The sequence below is a fragment of the Alosa alosa genome, chromosome 3 (genome assembly GCF_017589495.1).
Source record: "Alosa alosa isolate M-15738 ecotype Scorff River chromosome 3, AALO_Geno_1.1, whole genome shotgun sequence".
In the NCBI taxonomy this organism is placed as follows: Eukaryota; Metazoa; Chordata; class Actinopteri; order Clupeiformes; family Clupeidae; genus Alosa; species Alosa alosa.
In genome coordinates this window covers 30,233,435-30,252,988 of record NC_063191.1, presented here as the reverse complement: position 1 = coordinate 30,252,988, position 19,554 = coordinate 30,233,435, and the positions used below count along the sequence as shown (strand labels likewise).

Here is a 19,554-nt window from a genome sequence, read left to right as displayed (position 1 = left end):
AAGCTGTAAGCTCTTTAGACAGGTGTTATTGCAGCCAGCATACAAAGCGTTGCAATAATCAATCCTTGAGGTTACAAAAGCATGGATTAATTTTTCAGCGTCTGGAAAGGATAAGGACTTCCTTATCTTTGAAATGTTCCTGAAGTGATAGAATGAAGTTTTGGTAATCTGTTTTATGTGATTACTTAGTGATAGGTCTTGGTCAATTGTAACTCCTACATTTTTAACACTTGTGGATAAGGATAGTCGAAGATCAGTAAATGTAGCCTGTGATGAGGATAGGATGTCCCTCATCTTTTTAGGACCTACAACCATGACTTCTGTTTTATCGGAGTTCAAAAGCAGGAAATTATTTGTCATCCATGTCTTTATATCTCTTATACATGTGTCAAGTTTGGCTAACGGAGTTAATTCGTCAGGTTTTACGGAGAGGTATAGTTGTGTATCGTCTGCATAAGAATGAAATGTAATGCCATGTTTCCTAATTTCAGAGCCTAGGGGAAGCATATAGAGAGAAAATAACAGGGGCCCTAGTACGGAGCCTTGAGGAACCCCATATTTTACTATAGTCTGGATAGACGGTTTATTGTGGACTTGTACAAATTGTCTGCGGTTAGAAAGGTATGATCTAAACCAAGCGAGTGCTGAGTCTTTAATGCCTATCAAATGTTCAAGCCTGTGAAGTAGTATGTCATGGTCTATGGTGTCGAAGGCAGCACTGAGGTCCAGGAGGACTAAAATTGATATATGTCCATTATCGGCAGCAATGAGGAGGTCATTAAAAACTTTAACTAAGGCTGATTCAGTACTGTGGTGAGCTCTGAAACCAGACTGATATAATTCTTTGATTTTATTCATATGTAAAAAGGCACTAATTTGTTTGGACACTATTTTTTCTAGTATTTTCGACAGAAAAGGGAGATTAGATATAGGCCTATAGTTGGCCAGGCCATTATAGGGTCAAGGGTAGGTTTTTTTGAGGGATGGCTTAATAACAGATAACTTAAACGACTGTGGTACATGCCCTGACAGCAGTGAGTTATTTATGATCTGGAGCAAAGCATTGTCCAAGAAAGGGAGAGCAGATTTCAGAAGATGAGTAGGGATAGGATCTAGTAGACTATTTGTAGATTTTGATGAGGAAATTGTGGAAGTGAGGTCTAATATGTCGATCGGTGTAAATGAATTCAAAGTTGTTCGTCTCATCTGTGATTCAATTATGTTTTCGCTACCGTTCAGCAATGGAGTACGAATATCTGGTGAGACTGATTGGTTATTAATCTTATCTCTAATTGTTTCAATTTTGTCATTGAAAAAATTCATGAAGTCGTTACTGTTTAGGCATATAGGGATAGATTCGGTTACTTCAGTGTGGCTCTTCGTCAGGCGGGAAATTGTGGTAAAGAGGAATTTTGTATTATTTTTGTTTTCTTCGATCAGCAAGGAATAGTAGGTTGACTTAGCCTCGTTGAGTGCTTTTTTGTAGGTGATAAGGCTATCTTTTCATGCTTGGCAGAAGACTTCCAATTTAGTAGTACGCCATTTTTGTTCAAGTTTGCGCGCTGCTTGTTTGAGGGTTTTTGTCTGTGTGGTGTACCATGGAGCACGCCTTACTTGTTTCCTTACTCTCTTTTTTAGTGGTGCTACTGAATCAAGGGTTGAGCGTAATGAGTTCATCTCATTATCAGTTAACAGTCGACCTCGGTTGGATTAAGGAAGGGCCTTCTGATACCACATGGGTCCGGAAGGGGGCAAACGTAAGTGAGATTTTTTCTAGAAAGTTTGCATTAGTTTTTTCAGATAGGCCGCGGCTGTAGTATTCAGCTAAATTGGGTACTGCATATTGTAATGTCATTGTAAAAGTAATTAGATGGTGGTCAGTTAAGGTCGGGTGTTGTGGCAGAACTGTTAACTGCTCTATGCTTATGCCGTATGACAAGACTAGATCAATAGTATGGTATCTCGGTGTGTGGGTGAATTAACATTTTGACAGAACCCAACATGTTCAATTAGGGATTGAAATGCAATTGTGAGACAATCATTTTGATATGGATAATCACATTATCCATAAGAATATTGAAATCACCCAATATAAGTATTTTTTTCAGTTTGGATGGTTAAAGTGGAAAGGAAATCAGAAAATTCTTCTAAGAATTTTGTGTAGGGGCCAGGGGGTCTGTACAATGTGACCACAGTTACAGGCTGATTATTTTTCCAATCTGGGGGTAAAAAATTTAGGACTAGAACTTCAAAAGATTTAAACTTGTGTGTAAGCTTGGGAGATGTGAGAAGACTAGATTGATAAATTGTAGCTACTCCCCCTCCCCTGCCAGTGTGGCGTGGTACATGATAATTAAGATGAGAGGGAGGTGTAGACTCATTTAATGGAAGGTATTCGTCTGGTTTAAGCCAGGTTTCAGTAAGGCACATAACATTTATATGATTGTCTGTAATAATTTCATTAACCAAGGCAGTTTTATTCGACAGTGATCGAATAGTGATCGAGTAAAGCAAATGCAAGTTGCGTTTGTGGAGGAATTTGCTTAGCCGAAGAAATTTTTATCGTAATAAGATTGCTACGAATAATTCCCCTCGTGGGTCGAATAAGAGTTGACAGTCTTGGTACAGACACCCTCTCTATTTGGCTATGTATGCCCTGTATATCCTGTATAACTGGGTGGCTGTTAGGACGGCAGAGATCTGTGTAAGACAATATCTCTGCTGCCTGGATCTCTGGTTCGTCAGGAACTAGCCTCGGTTAAGTGACGGTCTATGTTCCTTGAAAGGAGATAAGCACCCCTCGGATTGGGGTGGATACCGTCTCTTTTCAATAGTCCAGGTTTCAAAATAATAATGTAATCCGGCCCTTGAGACTATTTTTAATTGCGACAAACAACAATACTGATTAAAATAGACGATAGTTCCAAGTACGGTGACAAATCTCATTTGTACTCTGCTCCACTATGTGCTAGACATCCAGAGCTTCATTCAAACCCAAAATCGCTGCGCAAAGTTTTCAGGAAATACTTGTATTACACGCGAGAAACACAAAGACGTGCATTTGTAATGACGCGGAAGCGATGCAGGCCATAGTGTTGCATAAATTGAAGCAGAAATTAAGCAATAGGGCCTAGGCCTACACCAAATGTTGAAAAACGTTTACGTGTGATGAAGTCTTAGGTAGGCTATGCTATTCACCTATTCTAAATCTGAAGGAGAATATCCTTTTGGAGATTGTGATCGATCGATCGTCTATTGAATGGAGGGGCTGGGTGCTGTCTGCGTGTATATGACGGTGTCCACTAAGCATACCATGCTTATTTCGACCCTCTGCCCAACATAGCTTGGAGGTTGCAGTGGTAATCGTGATGATAGTGTCCGTAATGGACGTGGTACAGACAGCAGGGCTAGTAGAAATAGGGCTCTAAACTACAAAGTCACCCGCAATATGATGCAAACTTCTGATTACCCGCCATAGGAACTGATTTGACCAGAATACTTTATTGTAGGCCTTGTGGTTTAGAAACCATATACATCTTAGGTGTTGGTATACATCTTAGGTGTTTTCCTGTTAATTTGTTATGTGGGTAATATGAAAAAAGGAAAGTAAACCTGCTCAAATATGTTCATCCAGTATTTAGAAAGGTGCATAATTTGAGGTGCTTGCCATCCAGTGGCAAATTAGATGGGTAAATTTACCCCCTTCATAAACTTTTGTTTTACTCAAAGATTTTTACATTTACAGTAGGACTTTATCTCTGCCCGAAAAACACAGGACGTCCCCCGGACCTTATGCCGACATTCACAACGTCCCCGATTGGTCCCGAACGTCATGTTCTCTAGCGGACGTTCCGGTGACCTTATTGACGTCCGGAGCAAGTTATTGTTTGGTTATTGCATGACGTCCGGTGCAGGACTTTCTGGGGACGTCACCATCAGGTCCCTCGGATGACATTTGCATTTGGTCATTTCAAATACCTCCTAAGGACCCGACAATAACGTTATACCGGGGACATGGGTGGGACGTATGTTTATTCACACATGGCAGCGGAGTTGAGAGCGCTCTGGCTACTGCCTGCAGGACGGAGATATCACATCCATGCACGACTTCACGTTACACGTCTGGGGATGACTAAAGTATCTATCTATCTAGTCTCTAGCAGTAGCTGCATTAGCCTACCGTAGTCTAAGGCAACATATCATACAGTTTATGAAGTTGTGCGTCTATGAGCAAAGTAGAACCATATGTCTACTTTGCTCATATACGCACAACTTCATAAACTGGGAAAAGGGTTAACGTTAAACTCAAAATGTATGTGCTACATAATTACATAATTCAGCATGTCTGCATGCAGACATGCTGAATTATGTAGCACATACATTTTGAGTTTAATGTTAATGTATAACGTTACAAACTAGGGAAGGGATTTTTTCAAAATGTTAGCTGATGTGATGCTTGGTGTAACGTTAGCAAAGTCGCTGTAGCTTCTAGCTTAGCCTACAATGCGTTTTTCTTGAGCTGTCATTACGTGATGCATGTAACATGCTCTAAATAGGCAGTAGTTTATTTAACGTAGTCACGTACTTATTATCTGTTTTATTTTCAGAAACACACACACGGCCGAATTGGGACTGAACTGGCTTTTGGAGCTGAATATGATGTAATAAAACTAGAGAAGAGATTAGGGCATGGGACTAGAGATGTCTAGCAACATAAGTGACTACTTAATTTGTAAAGCAAAACGATCTAGCTCTACATTGCAGAAGAATTAAGGATACTGCTTCTTCATGACTTGTTTAAATGTCATTGTAATTTATTTGACGCATGCTCGCGTTTAAAACTGTCACATAGGCCTAGCTGTCCCCGATGTTACAGCAGCTCCTTGTGGAAACAGCAAAGCGTGCACATATCCAATGAGATTTCTAACGAGGAGCAGAAGCTCTCTGCCTCACCAGAGCCTTACTGTTTATTAATAAAACAATGATATAGAATAGAAACATCAGAATCTATTTATTTCATCTTAAAGTTGGCTATAAAGAGCATTCATAGCCTAGAGAAAACGATACATTTTTCTTTATCTGCAATGTTCCAGGAAGAAAGGCTTACATTTATAGGCTGTCCCTGTTTGATCACAGCACGTCCAAGAAAATGAGTGGATATAACGTCAATGCATTCTAGTTATGTTTCATGTACTTTATTTCATGTTGAGTTTTGCTTCCCAGCATGCATTGCGATTCATTTAGTATGTTTGGCTATTATTAGTTTTTAATATTTTGAAACAATATGGTTTGAACAATTTATCTTAGGCTAGCCTAGGCCTACTCTGATGATGTTTTGAACAATATGCTACGGGATATGCCCATTAAAACATTGTATTAGTTTATTAAGAAAATGACACCGTAGATGTGAAAGCAGCACATCCTAGCCCAGTATAAATGTCCATGTCTACTCATCATTAGTATAATGCATTCGGAGGACGTGATTTCATACATGCGTGAAAATATGAGGTGAGTGCAGTTGATTGCGTAGTTGTAGACCAAGTCATTAATGCGTGTACATGTTCAGTCTACCTCTTTCCTAGCAACGCTGAGATTTACAGGATGTGATACCATACCAAATCGCGCTTCATGTTTTTTTTTTTTTTACCATCGCGGAAATGTAAACGTTGCGCACATAATGTCGCGGTGACCATTACAGGACGTCCTCTCAAAGTCTCGTGGGCGTCTTTTAGACCTCCCGAACAGAGATCCGCGGGACGTAAAGGGCTACACAATGTCGAGGAGGTGACGTTCGCCAGGGGACCTTTAGGGGACGTCGCCAGGACTTTATTTTGTTTACTGGGTGACCACTTTCAAGCCATGGCCTTTTGAAATTTTGATATAAAAATCCAATGGTGTTGCTTTCTTAACCCTGATGCCTATAGTTTGCCAGGTTTAAAAAAGTTATGAGAGGAAAATATTTTTATTTGGTGTGAAACACACACATTCCTGTTTTTATGCTTTTCATTTGTTTTATAATTTGTATTAATATTTATTTTATCATTATTTTATTTATAAGCTAAGGTTGCTAGCACAGGTGTCTAAAACTAGATAAAAACACTTGCACTTTCTGTTTGCAGTTGTGTGTGGTATTGGAAAAAAAGAACATTGCATTTTCGGAAATAGCCGGCCCTCCAATCAGATGACGTTGGCAGAATTGGCCCCCAGCTTATTTGAGTTTGAGACCCCTGATGTAGAGGATGTGTGTTGGAGAAGATCCTGAAGACAATGTGGGGGGCAGTGTGCAGCAAGTATGTAGAGGAGGCTTACTGTAGCAAGCAGTGTGCTGTATGTATGTGAGGTGATGACAGTGATGATGTAAGTGTGTGTGTTTTTTGTATGTGTGTTGGGGATGGGGATGGGGGTGGGCAGAAAGGCTAGGCAATCAAGGACATGGGTAGAGCCTATTTAAAGTTGATTTTTAAGAAAAATCACTACTCACTACTATCTTGCTTCATGCCCCTTCATTTGTCAAAAATGTTTTTTAACCTGACATATAGGCTACACTGAACGCTCTTGTATTGGATTCATTGAGCTCAGCAAAGTCACTTATACTGGATGTCTTGATCCTACTTTAGTGCAACGGGCCTCTGGTCTAGAACACGTTGTGTTTTACGCGACTTTTATTTAGCAAATTCGGCTCGACCGGAAGTCTTATTTTCGCTGAACACTCGCTGATTTCACTCATGGTTTCACTAGACTCACCATATATATCCATGAGAGCCGGAAGTGCAACGTTTGAAGGCATTCTGTCTGCTGAAAATGGATGGCCAGCGTTGGTTGCCACTGGAGGCGAACCCTGATGTATGAATTTAAACGCATTATTAACCTGTGTTATAAAATTCAACATTTCTATAAATGAGTTTATACAATGCGAAACAACATTTCTACTACATTTGGCTGAACTGTTTAATGTTCAGGTGAACTTTCCAGACTCAGTATTTGGATGTAACGTTAATGTTGCTGTAGCTAGCTAGCAATCTGTCTAGTACTAACACTACGTTATTTGTGATATTAGAATACTAATCAGCGTGTTGTATCTTTGTCTTTCAGGTGATGAACCAGGTAACGTTATGTTTCAACTCGTGTCGGTAAGACGCACATAATTAAAAACACAGAACATTAGGGCATGGGAAGTTTTGTGTACTTTACGTTAGCTGCCTGACTAACTTGTCGGGGCCCTTCAATCATATACCATAGCTTAGAAATTAGCGTGCAAGCTAACTTCATCATATGATATCTGACTGTCTGCCTTTGAAGTCAGCGAAATGTGGAATACCGGTGTTGTGTGCCTTCTGGTTTCTCCACATACTGGTTTCCTTGCGCGTGCATGCGCTGTGCTCGTAGCCTACCACAGCAGCAGGAGTTGTCTGCAGACATTCACAAACAGGCCTAGTTTTAAGGGGCCATCACATTGTGCACGGTATGCGCTGCGCTCGCCGCTAGGTTGCTCTTGGTTGAGGTAACGTCCTAAAGATTTTTGTTGTGCTTGCCGCTGGGCTCAGCCAGAGAGCCTGGCCACTCAGTATTAAAGGACAAGTTCGGTATTTTACACTTAAAGCCATGTTTTCAGATAGTTTATGATTAAATAGAACGTTTAACATTGAAATTTGGACACATGCTGCTGTCCTGAGAATTTTCGGTTTCTGTGGTAGCGCCCCCCTCCTCCACAACGCTGCATAGGTGCACTGGAACAATCCTTCCTAAAACGCATTAAACTTTAGTTTACAAAGACGTGAAACTCACCGAGTGGTCAGTGGTGTTCACTGATATGCTCACACAAAAATCGCTGCAAAAGATTATTTCCAACAGGTTTTATCGTATTTTTTGTCCAACTCCATTGACTTGTATTGGATGTGCTGTGAGGTACGGTATTACCAGAGAATGTCTAATAGGAAGAGAATTGGCACCATAGACATAATATACATAGACGCCGCATCGACCGCTACTCCTTACTAGCGCTGACGAGATTTGGAGCCGCCATCTTGGACCGGTCATCCACTCCACTCAGTGTAATCTGTTTGGCCGGTGAGATGAGCTGTCAGCGCACTTAATTAATCATATCTCACTGAATACCGAACAGATTCTCACGCGGTTTTTTTTTTGCTGCAAAGGTCATACATGTAGCTATGATACAGGACACATGATTTAGCGTATTTTAATATTCATAGTGGGTTTAACAGTAATAGAATATTCTGATATATGATATAAAGTGACCTGACGTCCGATATCAAAACTGGGAACATAATCCATGTTTGACAGCATAGACAAAACTAGTTTGATACAAGTTTAATGAGTTAAATATAGTTCACAGTTGACAGAAAAGTTCCATCAACAGCATTATTCACAGTCCACAGAAAGGTTCCATAAACATTTAAGTGAGATCAGGGCCATTCAGACATCTGAGGGGTATTCCAAGTAGGCCTATGTGGTTTAGTGACAAACTTGGGTAAATTGACTCAGAATAAGTTGTAAACCTCCCAGTAGAAAAGCTGTATGATACAGGAAACATGGTTGTGTGTATTTTAATATTCATAGTGGGCTTAACAGTAATAGAATATTCTGATATATGATGTATTATAAAGTGATGACATCCAATATAAAAACTGGGAACATAACTAATCCACGTTTGACAGCATAGACAAAAACTGGTTTGATACAAGTTTTAATGAGTTAAATTTACAGAAAAAAATCCATTAACATTTTCAGTTCAGTGCCATCAAAAATAAAGTGATGAACAGACATTGGTGTGGCATAAAGGAAATGGAGTAACTGGGTTCAATATCAATAGCATTTGTTAGACAAGTTCCATAAATATTGTAAAGTGCAAGTTTGTAGGTTTGTTTCTGATCCTTAAAAACAGACATTGGTTTGGCATAGTAAGTGTAACAGTTCATCAATTCAAGACAAAAGGTGACTTGTCACTTGTACAGTGTCAATGGGTTCATCAACAGCATCTGTTATTTACAGTTCACAGAAAGGTTCCAGCCCCAATGAAGAGATTAAATAAAAAGGAATTAAGAAACATTTTAGAAACTGCTAAGATCAACCCGTTCATTGCAATCAGTAAAGAATCAGGGAGTGTCTTCACAGGCTCAGTGAGACAGAGTTACCGTCATGCAGTTGGTTCTATGATTTCGACAACTGGTGCATGTCATTTTGTATGTTCCCACCTTGCTAAAATTGCTTGGGTACACTTTGGCTGAGAACAAAAGCGCTTCAGACAGCAGGTGGGCAAATAAGATGGCATAGTAAACTGGGTAAACTCCATAAAAGAGGACTGAGTCAACCAGACGATGGGAAAATGGGACACAGAGTGGCGAATGCAGGTGATGAAGGTGGAGCTCATAAATCAAACATTCAGTCACAGTGTAGCAGATGCCCTGCAGTACTGCAATGAAGAGCTGCACCTTCCTCAGTTCCAGGGGGGTGAGGAGACCGTTCAGTTCATTCACAGTCTTCTTGAACAAGGCAGTTGTGCTGGAGAGATACAAAATAATAAATAAATGAATGAAAAGGAATTTGAGAGGCATCTTATTCTTGTTAGGGTAAATGACATGTGAATAATACAGTGTTGGGCAAGCTACTTAGAAATTTTAGTGAGCTAAACTATCAGTTACTCTGCCATGAATAAAACACTACACAAAACTAAATGTATTAGTAGCCTAACACAAACACAGCAGTAGGCTAGTTCACTACATAGGAAGCTACTTTAAATTGTGCTAATTTCACATGACAAGAAAAGTGTAGCTTGTCTGGCTAAACTACTTGATAAATAAAGAAGTTGAGCTATTGAAAAGTTACTTTATTCAGGAAATAGTGAGGCTACCACCAACACACTTAGGCTACAAGTAGCAGCTAGCGATTGCCCAATAGGCTAGTCTGTGCCACTTGTGTAAAATTACCGGCCAAATCTAGTATGATTTATTTCTACAATAGCCTTCTTGTGTCAGTTGTAATCTAAGTCAGTGTTATGGAATATGACTTATCAAGTCTCAGTTCATAGCCGGGTGAACACCGAGTAAACATAGCCTAGCTAGATGGCTACGATTTTCATACAGTAATATCAAAGATTGCTCCTTCTCAGCTCTGGTAATATTCTATTCACAAAATACAACCAATAGTACGGTTATGTTAAATCTTACTTGTGAAAAGTAAATCCCCCAGTATGGTCCGCCCGATTTGAGAAGGAACATGCTGCACAGTGCTGTCATCTTGTGTCTTCTGCTGCAACGCAACGAGGAGTATGACCGGTCCAAGATGGCGGCCGCATTTCTTGTTTCCAGCAGCCAATGCGGCGTCTATGTATATTATGTCTATGATTGGCACTGTCTGGTTACTTCCGGTTTCTGGACTGGTTGCAGTTCCTCCTCAGATTCCACTTGAGGGCGCTCGCAGGCGAGTGCAGAATGCATTGAGGTCTATGGAGCTTTACCCCTATCCACTTTTCTCTTGATATAATTTTTTGAGTAGTAATTTGAATGTTGCATTCGCTAGGAGAGACAAAGAAAATACACACTGTTGATTGTTATATTTTTTTTTAAGTCACGTAAGTCTTCTAAAAAGCCTTTCAAATATGTCAATGACGTCATTCATTAGCACAATGCTAGCGTGATATGGGCAACAACGACCCAACCTGTAAGAAATGAAAAGGACATAAGTACTCGTTCATTCAACTTTAGATTTAAAATCTATATTGAACTTGCATAAACTACAATAAAATCTACGCTTCTTCCACGACAAGCAGGTAAAAGAGATACATTTAGCCATCTAGCTCCATAGACCCCTTATTCAACCTGCACTCGCCCGCGATCACCCCCAGTGGAATTCTAATGGAACTGCAACCAATGTGGATACAATGAGACTTAATAGGAAGTGCCAAGGCTCTCCGTAGACGGGCTCTGGTATTACTCCGCTGCCGGAAACGGATATGGAGTTGTTTGGATTCTTTCTGTAGTCTTATGCAGTCGCGGTATCGTAGGCTATTACGCTATCCAAATTATTGTCACGTCCAACCATGGCTAATGCTAAAATGCCTTGGAACTTGCACGATGTGAATGATGGCCTACGTGAATCATTACGTTTTCATCATGAAAGTTCCACAGCCAAAAAAATATTAAATGTAAAAAATCATGTAGCCAAATTATCAGGCATGAAAACTCCTCACCTTTCGGCGAAATTCGCGGTTTTGAATCCAAAATAGGGGACTTACGTGGTTCGCGCAGATCCGATGAGAAAATATTGTAGGGGGGGGGTATGGGATTACAACTGAGTTTACAAATCACGCGCAGACGCGAACGCATCTTGATGCGTTGTAAGACGAGCCCAATTAAAAAAACTTGTCTGATCCAGCAACGATTATGTGAATGCAGGCCCTATGCATTTAGCCTATTTAAACAGCGGAAGCTAAATTTTGCCGCGGATGCAACGCTGAACAGAATGTTTAGCTGGAATAGCCTCCCTGTCTGTGTAACTACAGATGTGTCTGAAATGAGGAGAGATGCTTATTGATGTCACAGGTGGGCTAGTTGAAACGTTCAACTTCTGTCAGAAAAAGACGTTGAGATTGGTGTAGCAACGTAGCATAGGCTGTTGTTAAATTTAGCGATATTGAACAGAAATATAGACATAACAAGTTCATTTGATGAAGAATACGTGCAGTTTAAGCCATCTAGATCGAAAAGGTGAAGCAAATAGGCATACTTTTTCAGTATAGCAAAGGCTAATGTGAATAACTAAATAGTTGATTTAAATGCTCCTAAACTGGGCTGGTGCGTTTTGTCGAGTTCAGAGACAAAAACAGTGTTTGACATGGTAATGCCATCTTTTAAGAAACGCTCAGTGGCCTGACACACAATGCCAAAATCTGTAAGTAGCCTAGCTGCAGGTTAAAACATTTCAAACCAATTTTACAAATTAAAGCCTAGTCTACCCTACCCAAGTCCAACAAATATTCAGACTTATTCTAATAGTTCTAAGTGTCCTTTAGGCCTATGAAATGTCTGATAACTTCAGGCACAAAGAAAGAAATAAAGAAAGAAAACTCATGTAGATTACTGAGGAGGATAGGAAGGCCAGGCTGAAGCATGTTGCCAAACAGCGCAAGTGGGCCCCTTCACACTTAGGCCCAAGCCAAAAAGAAGAAATAATAAGTATTTTTGTGTAAAAATTAGTCATTTTGTAGTTTGTTTTCTTCATAAATCTCTGGTTTTAGGCAACTTCATACTCCATGGAAGCTATGCACTATTGGCAACAATGTCACTCGCGCCTGTTTTGCTATGAAACGGCCATTTCCCACTTCGCGCGCCCTTCTCACCTTTTTCACCCCTGACCCGTTTTCATGCCTGAATTATTCATGTAGGCTAGGTTTAGGCTTATGATGTGAACATGACAGGTTATGGACATAACAAATAAGTTAATTTTCCGCCTGTTACAAACGTTGCGTTACAAAATGTCAACCTTACCCAAGTTCTTCCAAAAATCGGAGGTCGCACCGGTGCGACCAGCTATTTGAGAGAGGAAAAAGTGTCCGCATTGAAACTCTACCTTTGGTTCAATAACACACATATTTGGCCAATATCGTGGTTTAAACAAATCACAGATAGTGAAGGGCGGGACCTCCCCTCTTATTGGCCGTGGCCCAGTGCCTGTGTGTAAATTTGAAAATGCGTGTGCTGCAGAGAGAGAGAGAGAGAGGTCAGAGGTCAGAGACCCGTCAGAGACCCGTCAGATAAACAGAGTGGATGTAGTTGCATTACAGTGTGGTCACACAGGCCGAGATAAATATACCCTCTCCCCACTGCCTTTCGGTGGCTGGCAGCAGCAAACTGATCAGACGAGTCCGAGATGATGATCAAGTTTATCGTTGCCTACGATAGGCCTATAGTGAAACTTCCCTTCACCAAGTTCAGGCCGAAATAATTATTCACCAGAAAAATAGTTTGAGCGTAAACCCGGCGCACAGGAATGCCACTTATGGCCAAATTTATAGGAGTCATTGCAGATGAAAAGGCGTCTTAAAATTGCGAACAATGCATACAAGGCCTTCTTGAATCCGACAGAGATACAGATATCGCGAAAAAGGAGTCGTCATTGACCGCAGTTACATGCAGGGAGTATCCAGGTTTTCAACAGCAATATTTGTTTTGCGCGCGAGTTGTGTAAACTCATTCTGATGGCATCAATCAATTTAATCCGGTATTTGGCGCAAACCGAATATCGCTGCTACATTTAAAGCCCAAATATTCCCTACATGTATAACTGTGGTCATTGTGTACGGTGAATTGAATGGACACATTTAGATCGAGCATGGCAAGTCATTGCAATAGCCTATAATAATAGGCCTACCATTTCGTTACTGCATTACCCATAGTGATGTTCTTATTGAAAATTTGAAAATACTAAAATTAAAAAGTAAATTGCATTGTGGGACTGTCATGATTATTGCAATCATCAGTGCAAAATCACAAAAATCCCCCAGGCTACTTGGAACATCTCTTTTTAAATTGTGCTCAAATACATTTCTATGGAAGATGGTAGCATGGTGAGCTGGTTTAGCCAAGGCCTAAAGATCATGAAGGATAGTATGACATTGAGCCATGAGATGTGCAGTTTGAAGCCCTTAAAAGACGTGCACTGTTATTTTTATTTAATTCATCTTGAGATGTTTTAAGTTTAAATTTCAGCTCAGTGAAGCACTTAAAGCACAAACACTTCATTATGTTACTTTTCTTGTAGAATTCTAAATCATAAGTCATAGGACAACCTATATAGGACAGTAATTAAGGAAAAAAAAGTGAACCTGCTGCGGTGTTAAATGCGATGTGGTTGAAAATTTGGGTGCACCTAAATTTTGTGCTGGTGCACCTAAGAACTTTGTATAACTTCAACATGGGTTATAGGTCAAAAGTTGAATGAACGAGTACTTATGTCTTTTTGATTTCTTACTGGTTGGGTCGTTGTTGCCCATAACACGCTAGCATTGTGCTAATGAATTACGTCATTGACACGTTTGAAAGGCTTTTTAGAACAATTAAGTGACTTTAAAAAATATAATACTCAACCAAGTGTATTTTCTTTGCCTCCCCTTTTGAAAACAATATTCAAATTACTTGGAAAAAAATTATATCCTGAGAAAAGTGGATTTTGAGGGGTACAGCTCCATAGACCTCCATGCATTCTGCACTCGTGGACGAGCGCCCTCATGTGGAACCACAGAAGGAACTGCAACCAGTTCAGAAACCGGAAGTTTTCTATTGCTATCTATCGCCGATATATGTGCTTTTAATAATCAACGAACACCACTAACCACTCGGTGACTTGCACAGTTTTGAAAACGAACGTTAAGGGTTGTTTTATTACATGTTTGAGTAGCCTACTACAGTATGCCCATTGCCAGCCACCCTGAGAAGTCAAAGGCGATTCAAAACAAGTCAGAAAAGTCGAGACGGGACCAATAGTCAAAATTTCGGTGTCCACCACTCTAGTTCATCCAAAACAAACCAGAAAAGGGCCTTAAAGTGCTAAAAACCGGGAATTTTCCTTTAAGTACATGCCTAAAATTGTGGTCCATTTTTGGCAAAACACTTAAGATACGCCGTAACAGTACCGATCCACTTGCACGACACGACATACGCATGGGGTCGTGCTGCCTACCCTCGTTCAGTCGTGTGTGGGCGTTTTGTTTAAAATGTCAGTTACCAGCTCATATTCAGTTCGTTTTAACGCATCTTAACTGTTTTTCCACAAATGGACCACAATTTTAGGCATGTACTTAACAGTATACAACACATTAATAGCCTAAACAAACTATGCAAGCCATTTCGAAATCTTGTTTTATTTAAACTACTCAATGCAATCTCAAATCCTCACCAGAAACACCAACAGTCAATATATTCATCCAAATCCTAGTTTCGTTTGTTTTAAGTTTGTTTGTTTTAAAAGTCAGATGTTCCCTGACAAAGACATTCGAAAATTAAGAATGTTTATTGACTTGAAAAATACACTAATTTTTGCAAACTCCCTTCATTCAACCCTTGAAGACATCGCGGTCTGGTGCGCTATGTAGATCGTTTCTCGTACCATTTAATTTCTCAGAATTTAGGTCTACTAGGCCTACAATAACGTCATCACCAAATACATCTTTTATTTTTAGTTGATCAACCACAAAGAGTAGCATAGGCCTACTGTGCACAGTGCACTGACGACTGTAGCAGCCCAACGTAACCAGTTGTTGTAGATGAGAGGCAACCCCTTGTTTCAGATAACCTGGACAACATGTTACCTGGGTGTTGCCTACATTATTAATTAATGGTAGCCTACAATAGTTAATTGATTCGCGTAACATATTAGTTGGCTCAAAGAGTAGGGAATCAGGATGGAGAGTCACGCGTGTGTTGCTTTTGTGGGATCGAATCCAGTTTAATGCTAGTTTTCAAAACATATATATTATACATGTCTTTTGTCCGAGTGGCTGTAATGTAGCCCGGCTCATGGCGTATGGCGACTTCAAACCGCCCTAAAACAACTTGTTTGTGAATGTCTGACAACTGCTGCAGCATGCACGCGCAAAGGAAACCAGTAGGTGGAGAAACCAGAAGGCACACAACACCGAACGATTTTAAGGCTATTTCAAGATAGGCTACTCAATGGTGCTATTTCACATGCATTATAGCGACCCCCACTCACCGGGATTAGTGGAAGGTGTTAATAGACGATTGGCGTAGCCTACAGTGGACTAGGGCTGTCAAAATTGCTCAAAAATGATGTTCGAATATCCCCTCTAAAATACACACATATATTGGAATATCTAGGCTATATTATTTGCGCATTATGTCAGTGATGGGCATCATGTCATCTGTTTTTAACTTTTTGTATGGTTATTGCTTGACAGGGGGGATCCCAAGCAGCTTTCAGCCATAAGGCATTTCCTAATTCACCTGACACTGATATTCAAAATGTTGAAACTATTTCGGCATAGCCTATAAGCAGTTTAATTAAATGTAATGTTAGTTGTAAACAAACGGGCTACTTGGTGAGGCTTGGCCTCACAGATGCTTCGTGCCTTAAATGGCAATACAAATCTTCACGATAGGCCTATTAACTGACCGCCCGATTCACGTTGGCTGGGGGGCAGGGGGGGCCATCAGACATTTGTTCCCAAGGGTCTATGAATTGTTAACCCGGCCCTGCCCCCAACGAACGCAACTTTCCGCCTCTGAGATAGCTGAAAAGAAGTCTAGAGGACTCCTAACTCACTAGACCTACTTACTGTAGGCTGCGCAAACCACAAGCCTGCATTCGAGGCAGGCCTTCTGTTGAAGAATTTTATATAAATCCTGCACTAACAGTAATCCTCCTACCCCCGCTACCACAGCTGTGGATAGTGTGGCATGCTCACGCTTTATGTCTCCTTCTTGCAAACTAGGCCTATAGCCCAACCATTTCACGTCTTCAAAAATAACAACTTGCCAGATATGCCTTCATAAATTTGGGCTTCATTCAGCATTTTGTTCTTCCACTGCCTGCTGCATCCTTTCTGTTTGTATTGTTTAGAAAATGTTTGACGTCTTGAGTTAACGCATTAAACATTGTTTGCTGGTAACCAGCCACAAATAGCCTACAGATTCTTTGCGCGTTCTCTCCAAAATGTGCCCGTTCTATAGGCTATCCAAGTGCATAATTCTCTTGGCATAAAGCAGATGTATTTGTGTATTGTACAGAAAAATAAAAATAACCTGTCAAGCAGTCAATTGACTACATTGCAGTCAATAAGTAGTGCAAATTATGAAACCAAAACGTGGGTCATAGTTGTCTAAGCCTCTGCTGTGAGGCCAAACCCATGAACAAAGACGCATTGATATCTGCAATAGTTTTTTTTTTTTGGCTAAAACAAGCTCACAGCCGAACAAGTCATACTGAAGGGAGAGGCAACTGGCATGTGATCTCCCCACGGGCCAATGGATGTACAAGTTTTCTCCTGTGCCTACGATATTTAATCCAGTGTTTTGTCAAGTTGCAAAATGCTATTCGTTTTAGCGAATTTTTATGATGGTATGAAGTACTTTTTGTATAGGGTACTATCTTAATTGCTTTATACTCAATACTTGACCAATGGCTGCATCTGTCTATTGAAAGTGAGAATGTGGCATGTGATATACTGTGTAGGCTTCATAAAATAAAATAAACAGATTGCTAATGGCCTACAAGCTGATCTGGGGCGTTTCCATTACAACCACGGAGGTTAGCTTTTTACTAACAGGATGCATCGTTCAACTAACCAACATGTAAGATTCACGACTGTTTCCCAAAACTGTCGTACTTACATAGTACTGTAAGTTTGGACCATGATAGTTTCCAAACTTCAGTAGTCTGGACTAAGGTGGTTAATGATGTTTTAGTAGCGTGAACGGGCACCTGCACATACTTCTGTGGCGATTGCGTTAAGGCGGCAGATGACAGCCGCCGTTGCACAGCAGTTACCAGTCTCCTGTCAAGAGTTTGAATCTGGGTTAAGACGTTGACAACAATATTGACATCGTTGTTTACCTAAGTTTATCTTTTGTGCAGATCATATTATCAAAATCGAATCAGCCTTCTTGGCTTGGTTTTGCGTAAACTAACAAGGACCCCCCCTCCATGAAAATCAAAGCCTTCATATTCTCAGCTGACTCGTCAAAAAGTGCGCACCACCTTATTATTATCTGCAAGTGTGTGACTTTTACTTACGTGCACATGGCTGCAAATTGACTTTTAATTTATGTATTTTCTGCCTTGGGCATTTTAAAATATGGATGTATGGTGGTTAGAAGTGTAAATATCAATTAGAAACCTAAATATATTTATAATTATTAATTTGCAAACAAATAACTGGCGTCAGTGACGTCTTTGACATGAAGATCCCTGGAACTATGCTTCTAGCATTCTACCACAGGTCGAGAGGTGTAGTTGTAACTACACAACTTTACGATAGTGGTTGCGAACGTTCGTTGCTACTATGGTTTTGGGAAACACTAACGTAGTGGAACGATGCATTGGACTATGTAAGTTCCAAATATGTAATTCTGCGGCATAAAGCAGATGTATTTGTTTATTGTACAGAAAAATAAAAATGACATGTCAAGCAGTCAATTGACTACATTGCAGTCAAGAAGTAGGGCAAATTAATTTACGAGGAAACCAAAGCGTGGGTCATAGTTGTCTAAGCCTCTATTGGCGTAGCCCTGTTAAAAACGCCGCCAGATAGTATTAAATCGGCAACAACATTGTTTTCTGCAGAAGCCTACCCAAGGCTACAGATTCATTCTGAACAGTTATTTCTCTACTGGCTCAATTATCACACAAGACACTGTTTTGATTTGCGTAGTTGTGTTAACCCCAACACTGACAATAATGTAGACAGCAAATTTCGATTTCGATTTTCGTTACCACCGTGTAGTCAAGCTTTAAGCCATACCCAAGTAGCCTAAATCGAGGTAATGTTTAATTATGCATGATTTATTTTGTTATTGAATTCGTAGGCTGGGATTACTCTCGGCAACAATTATGTTTAATGGTAGATAGTGGTAGAGCGACGCACAGTGGCTGAAAGTGGTACTAAAGCTTCACGCCGCGTAATGCGCGAATGAAGTGGTCATTTGAAAGCGATGCCCACTGTAGCTCTGGCCCCAGATATCGATTTTACTATAACCGATGGAGTCGCTAGCCTCACGTTTCGTATAGTAGAAGCGCCAATGACCAGGGTAGTAGGTTTCTCAGGGCTAGCTAAGGGGAAGAATCTATTAGAAACGTGAATAGGTTGGTGGTTAGCAGTGGGCCTCATTCGTTTGGATATAGCTCCAGGCGAAACAGGCCCAACGGGCTGCTTTTGCTTGGGCTTAGCTCGCCTAACAGTCACCTAAGAGCTATCCCCTTGCTGCGAGGGGGCTGTCATGGTTGTGCTAACTGTGCGAGCGTACTGTACAAGCGTACTATTCCTACAAAACAACTAGATACTAACAATGTAGAGCAAGAACAACTATGTGGTGACACTGTTCCAGTGAGATTTATTTTGGAATTAAAGGGATATTCCACCATTTGGGGAAATTCACTCGTTTTCCACCGCCCCTTGAGTTAAACTGTTGAATTTTACCTTTCCCCAGTTTATCCAGCCGTTCTCTAAGTCTGACAGTAGCACTTTTAGCTCCAGCTCATTGAGAGATCAGATTAGACCGTTAGCATCTCGGTCTAATATGATTCAATGAGCTGGAGCTAAAAGTGTTACTGTCAGACTTAGAGAACGGCTGGATGAACTGGGGAAAGGTAAAACTTTTTTCCTAAAATACTCAAATAGGCCTATCAGAAACATGCCTTATTGTTATTGTGTGGTTTGCATGACGTTAGTGTTAGGCTAACGTTAACTTCATGTGGATGTAGATGTCTTGTTAGCCTGCCATGAGCTTCGGTTCGCTAGGCAAAACATTAACAAAAAAGTTCGTTTTGGTGCACTGATGACCGTTAGGATCATTTCTATCATTT

At 40.4% G+C, this 19,554-nt stretch overlaps 1 protein-coding gene across 2 annotated transcripts in view; it reads left to right on the top strand.

Annotated features, from left to right (window-relative positions):
* The first annotated feature begins 6,760 nt into the window (after positions 1–6,760).
* Positions 6,761–19,554, top strand: part of uchl3 (ubiquitin carboxyl-terminal esterase L3 (ubiquitin thiolesterase)) — a 38,671-nt gene continuing 25,877 nt past the window's right edge. Inside the window, exons 1-2 of one of the 2 annotated variants that reach the window (XM_048239758.1) lie at positions 6,761–6,843; positions 7,093–7,104. In XM_048239758.1, the coding sequence (XP_048095715.1) occupies positions 6,802–6,843; positions 7,093–7,104 (54 nt within the window). In that variant the 5' untranslated portion in view covers positions 6,761–6,801. Of the gene's footprint in view, positions 6,844–7,092; positions 7,131–19,554 lie in introns of both variants that reach the window. The other variant, XM_048239759.1, reaches the window with a different exon arrangement.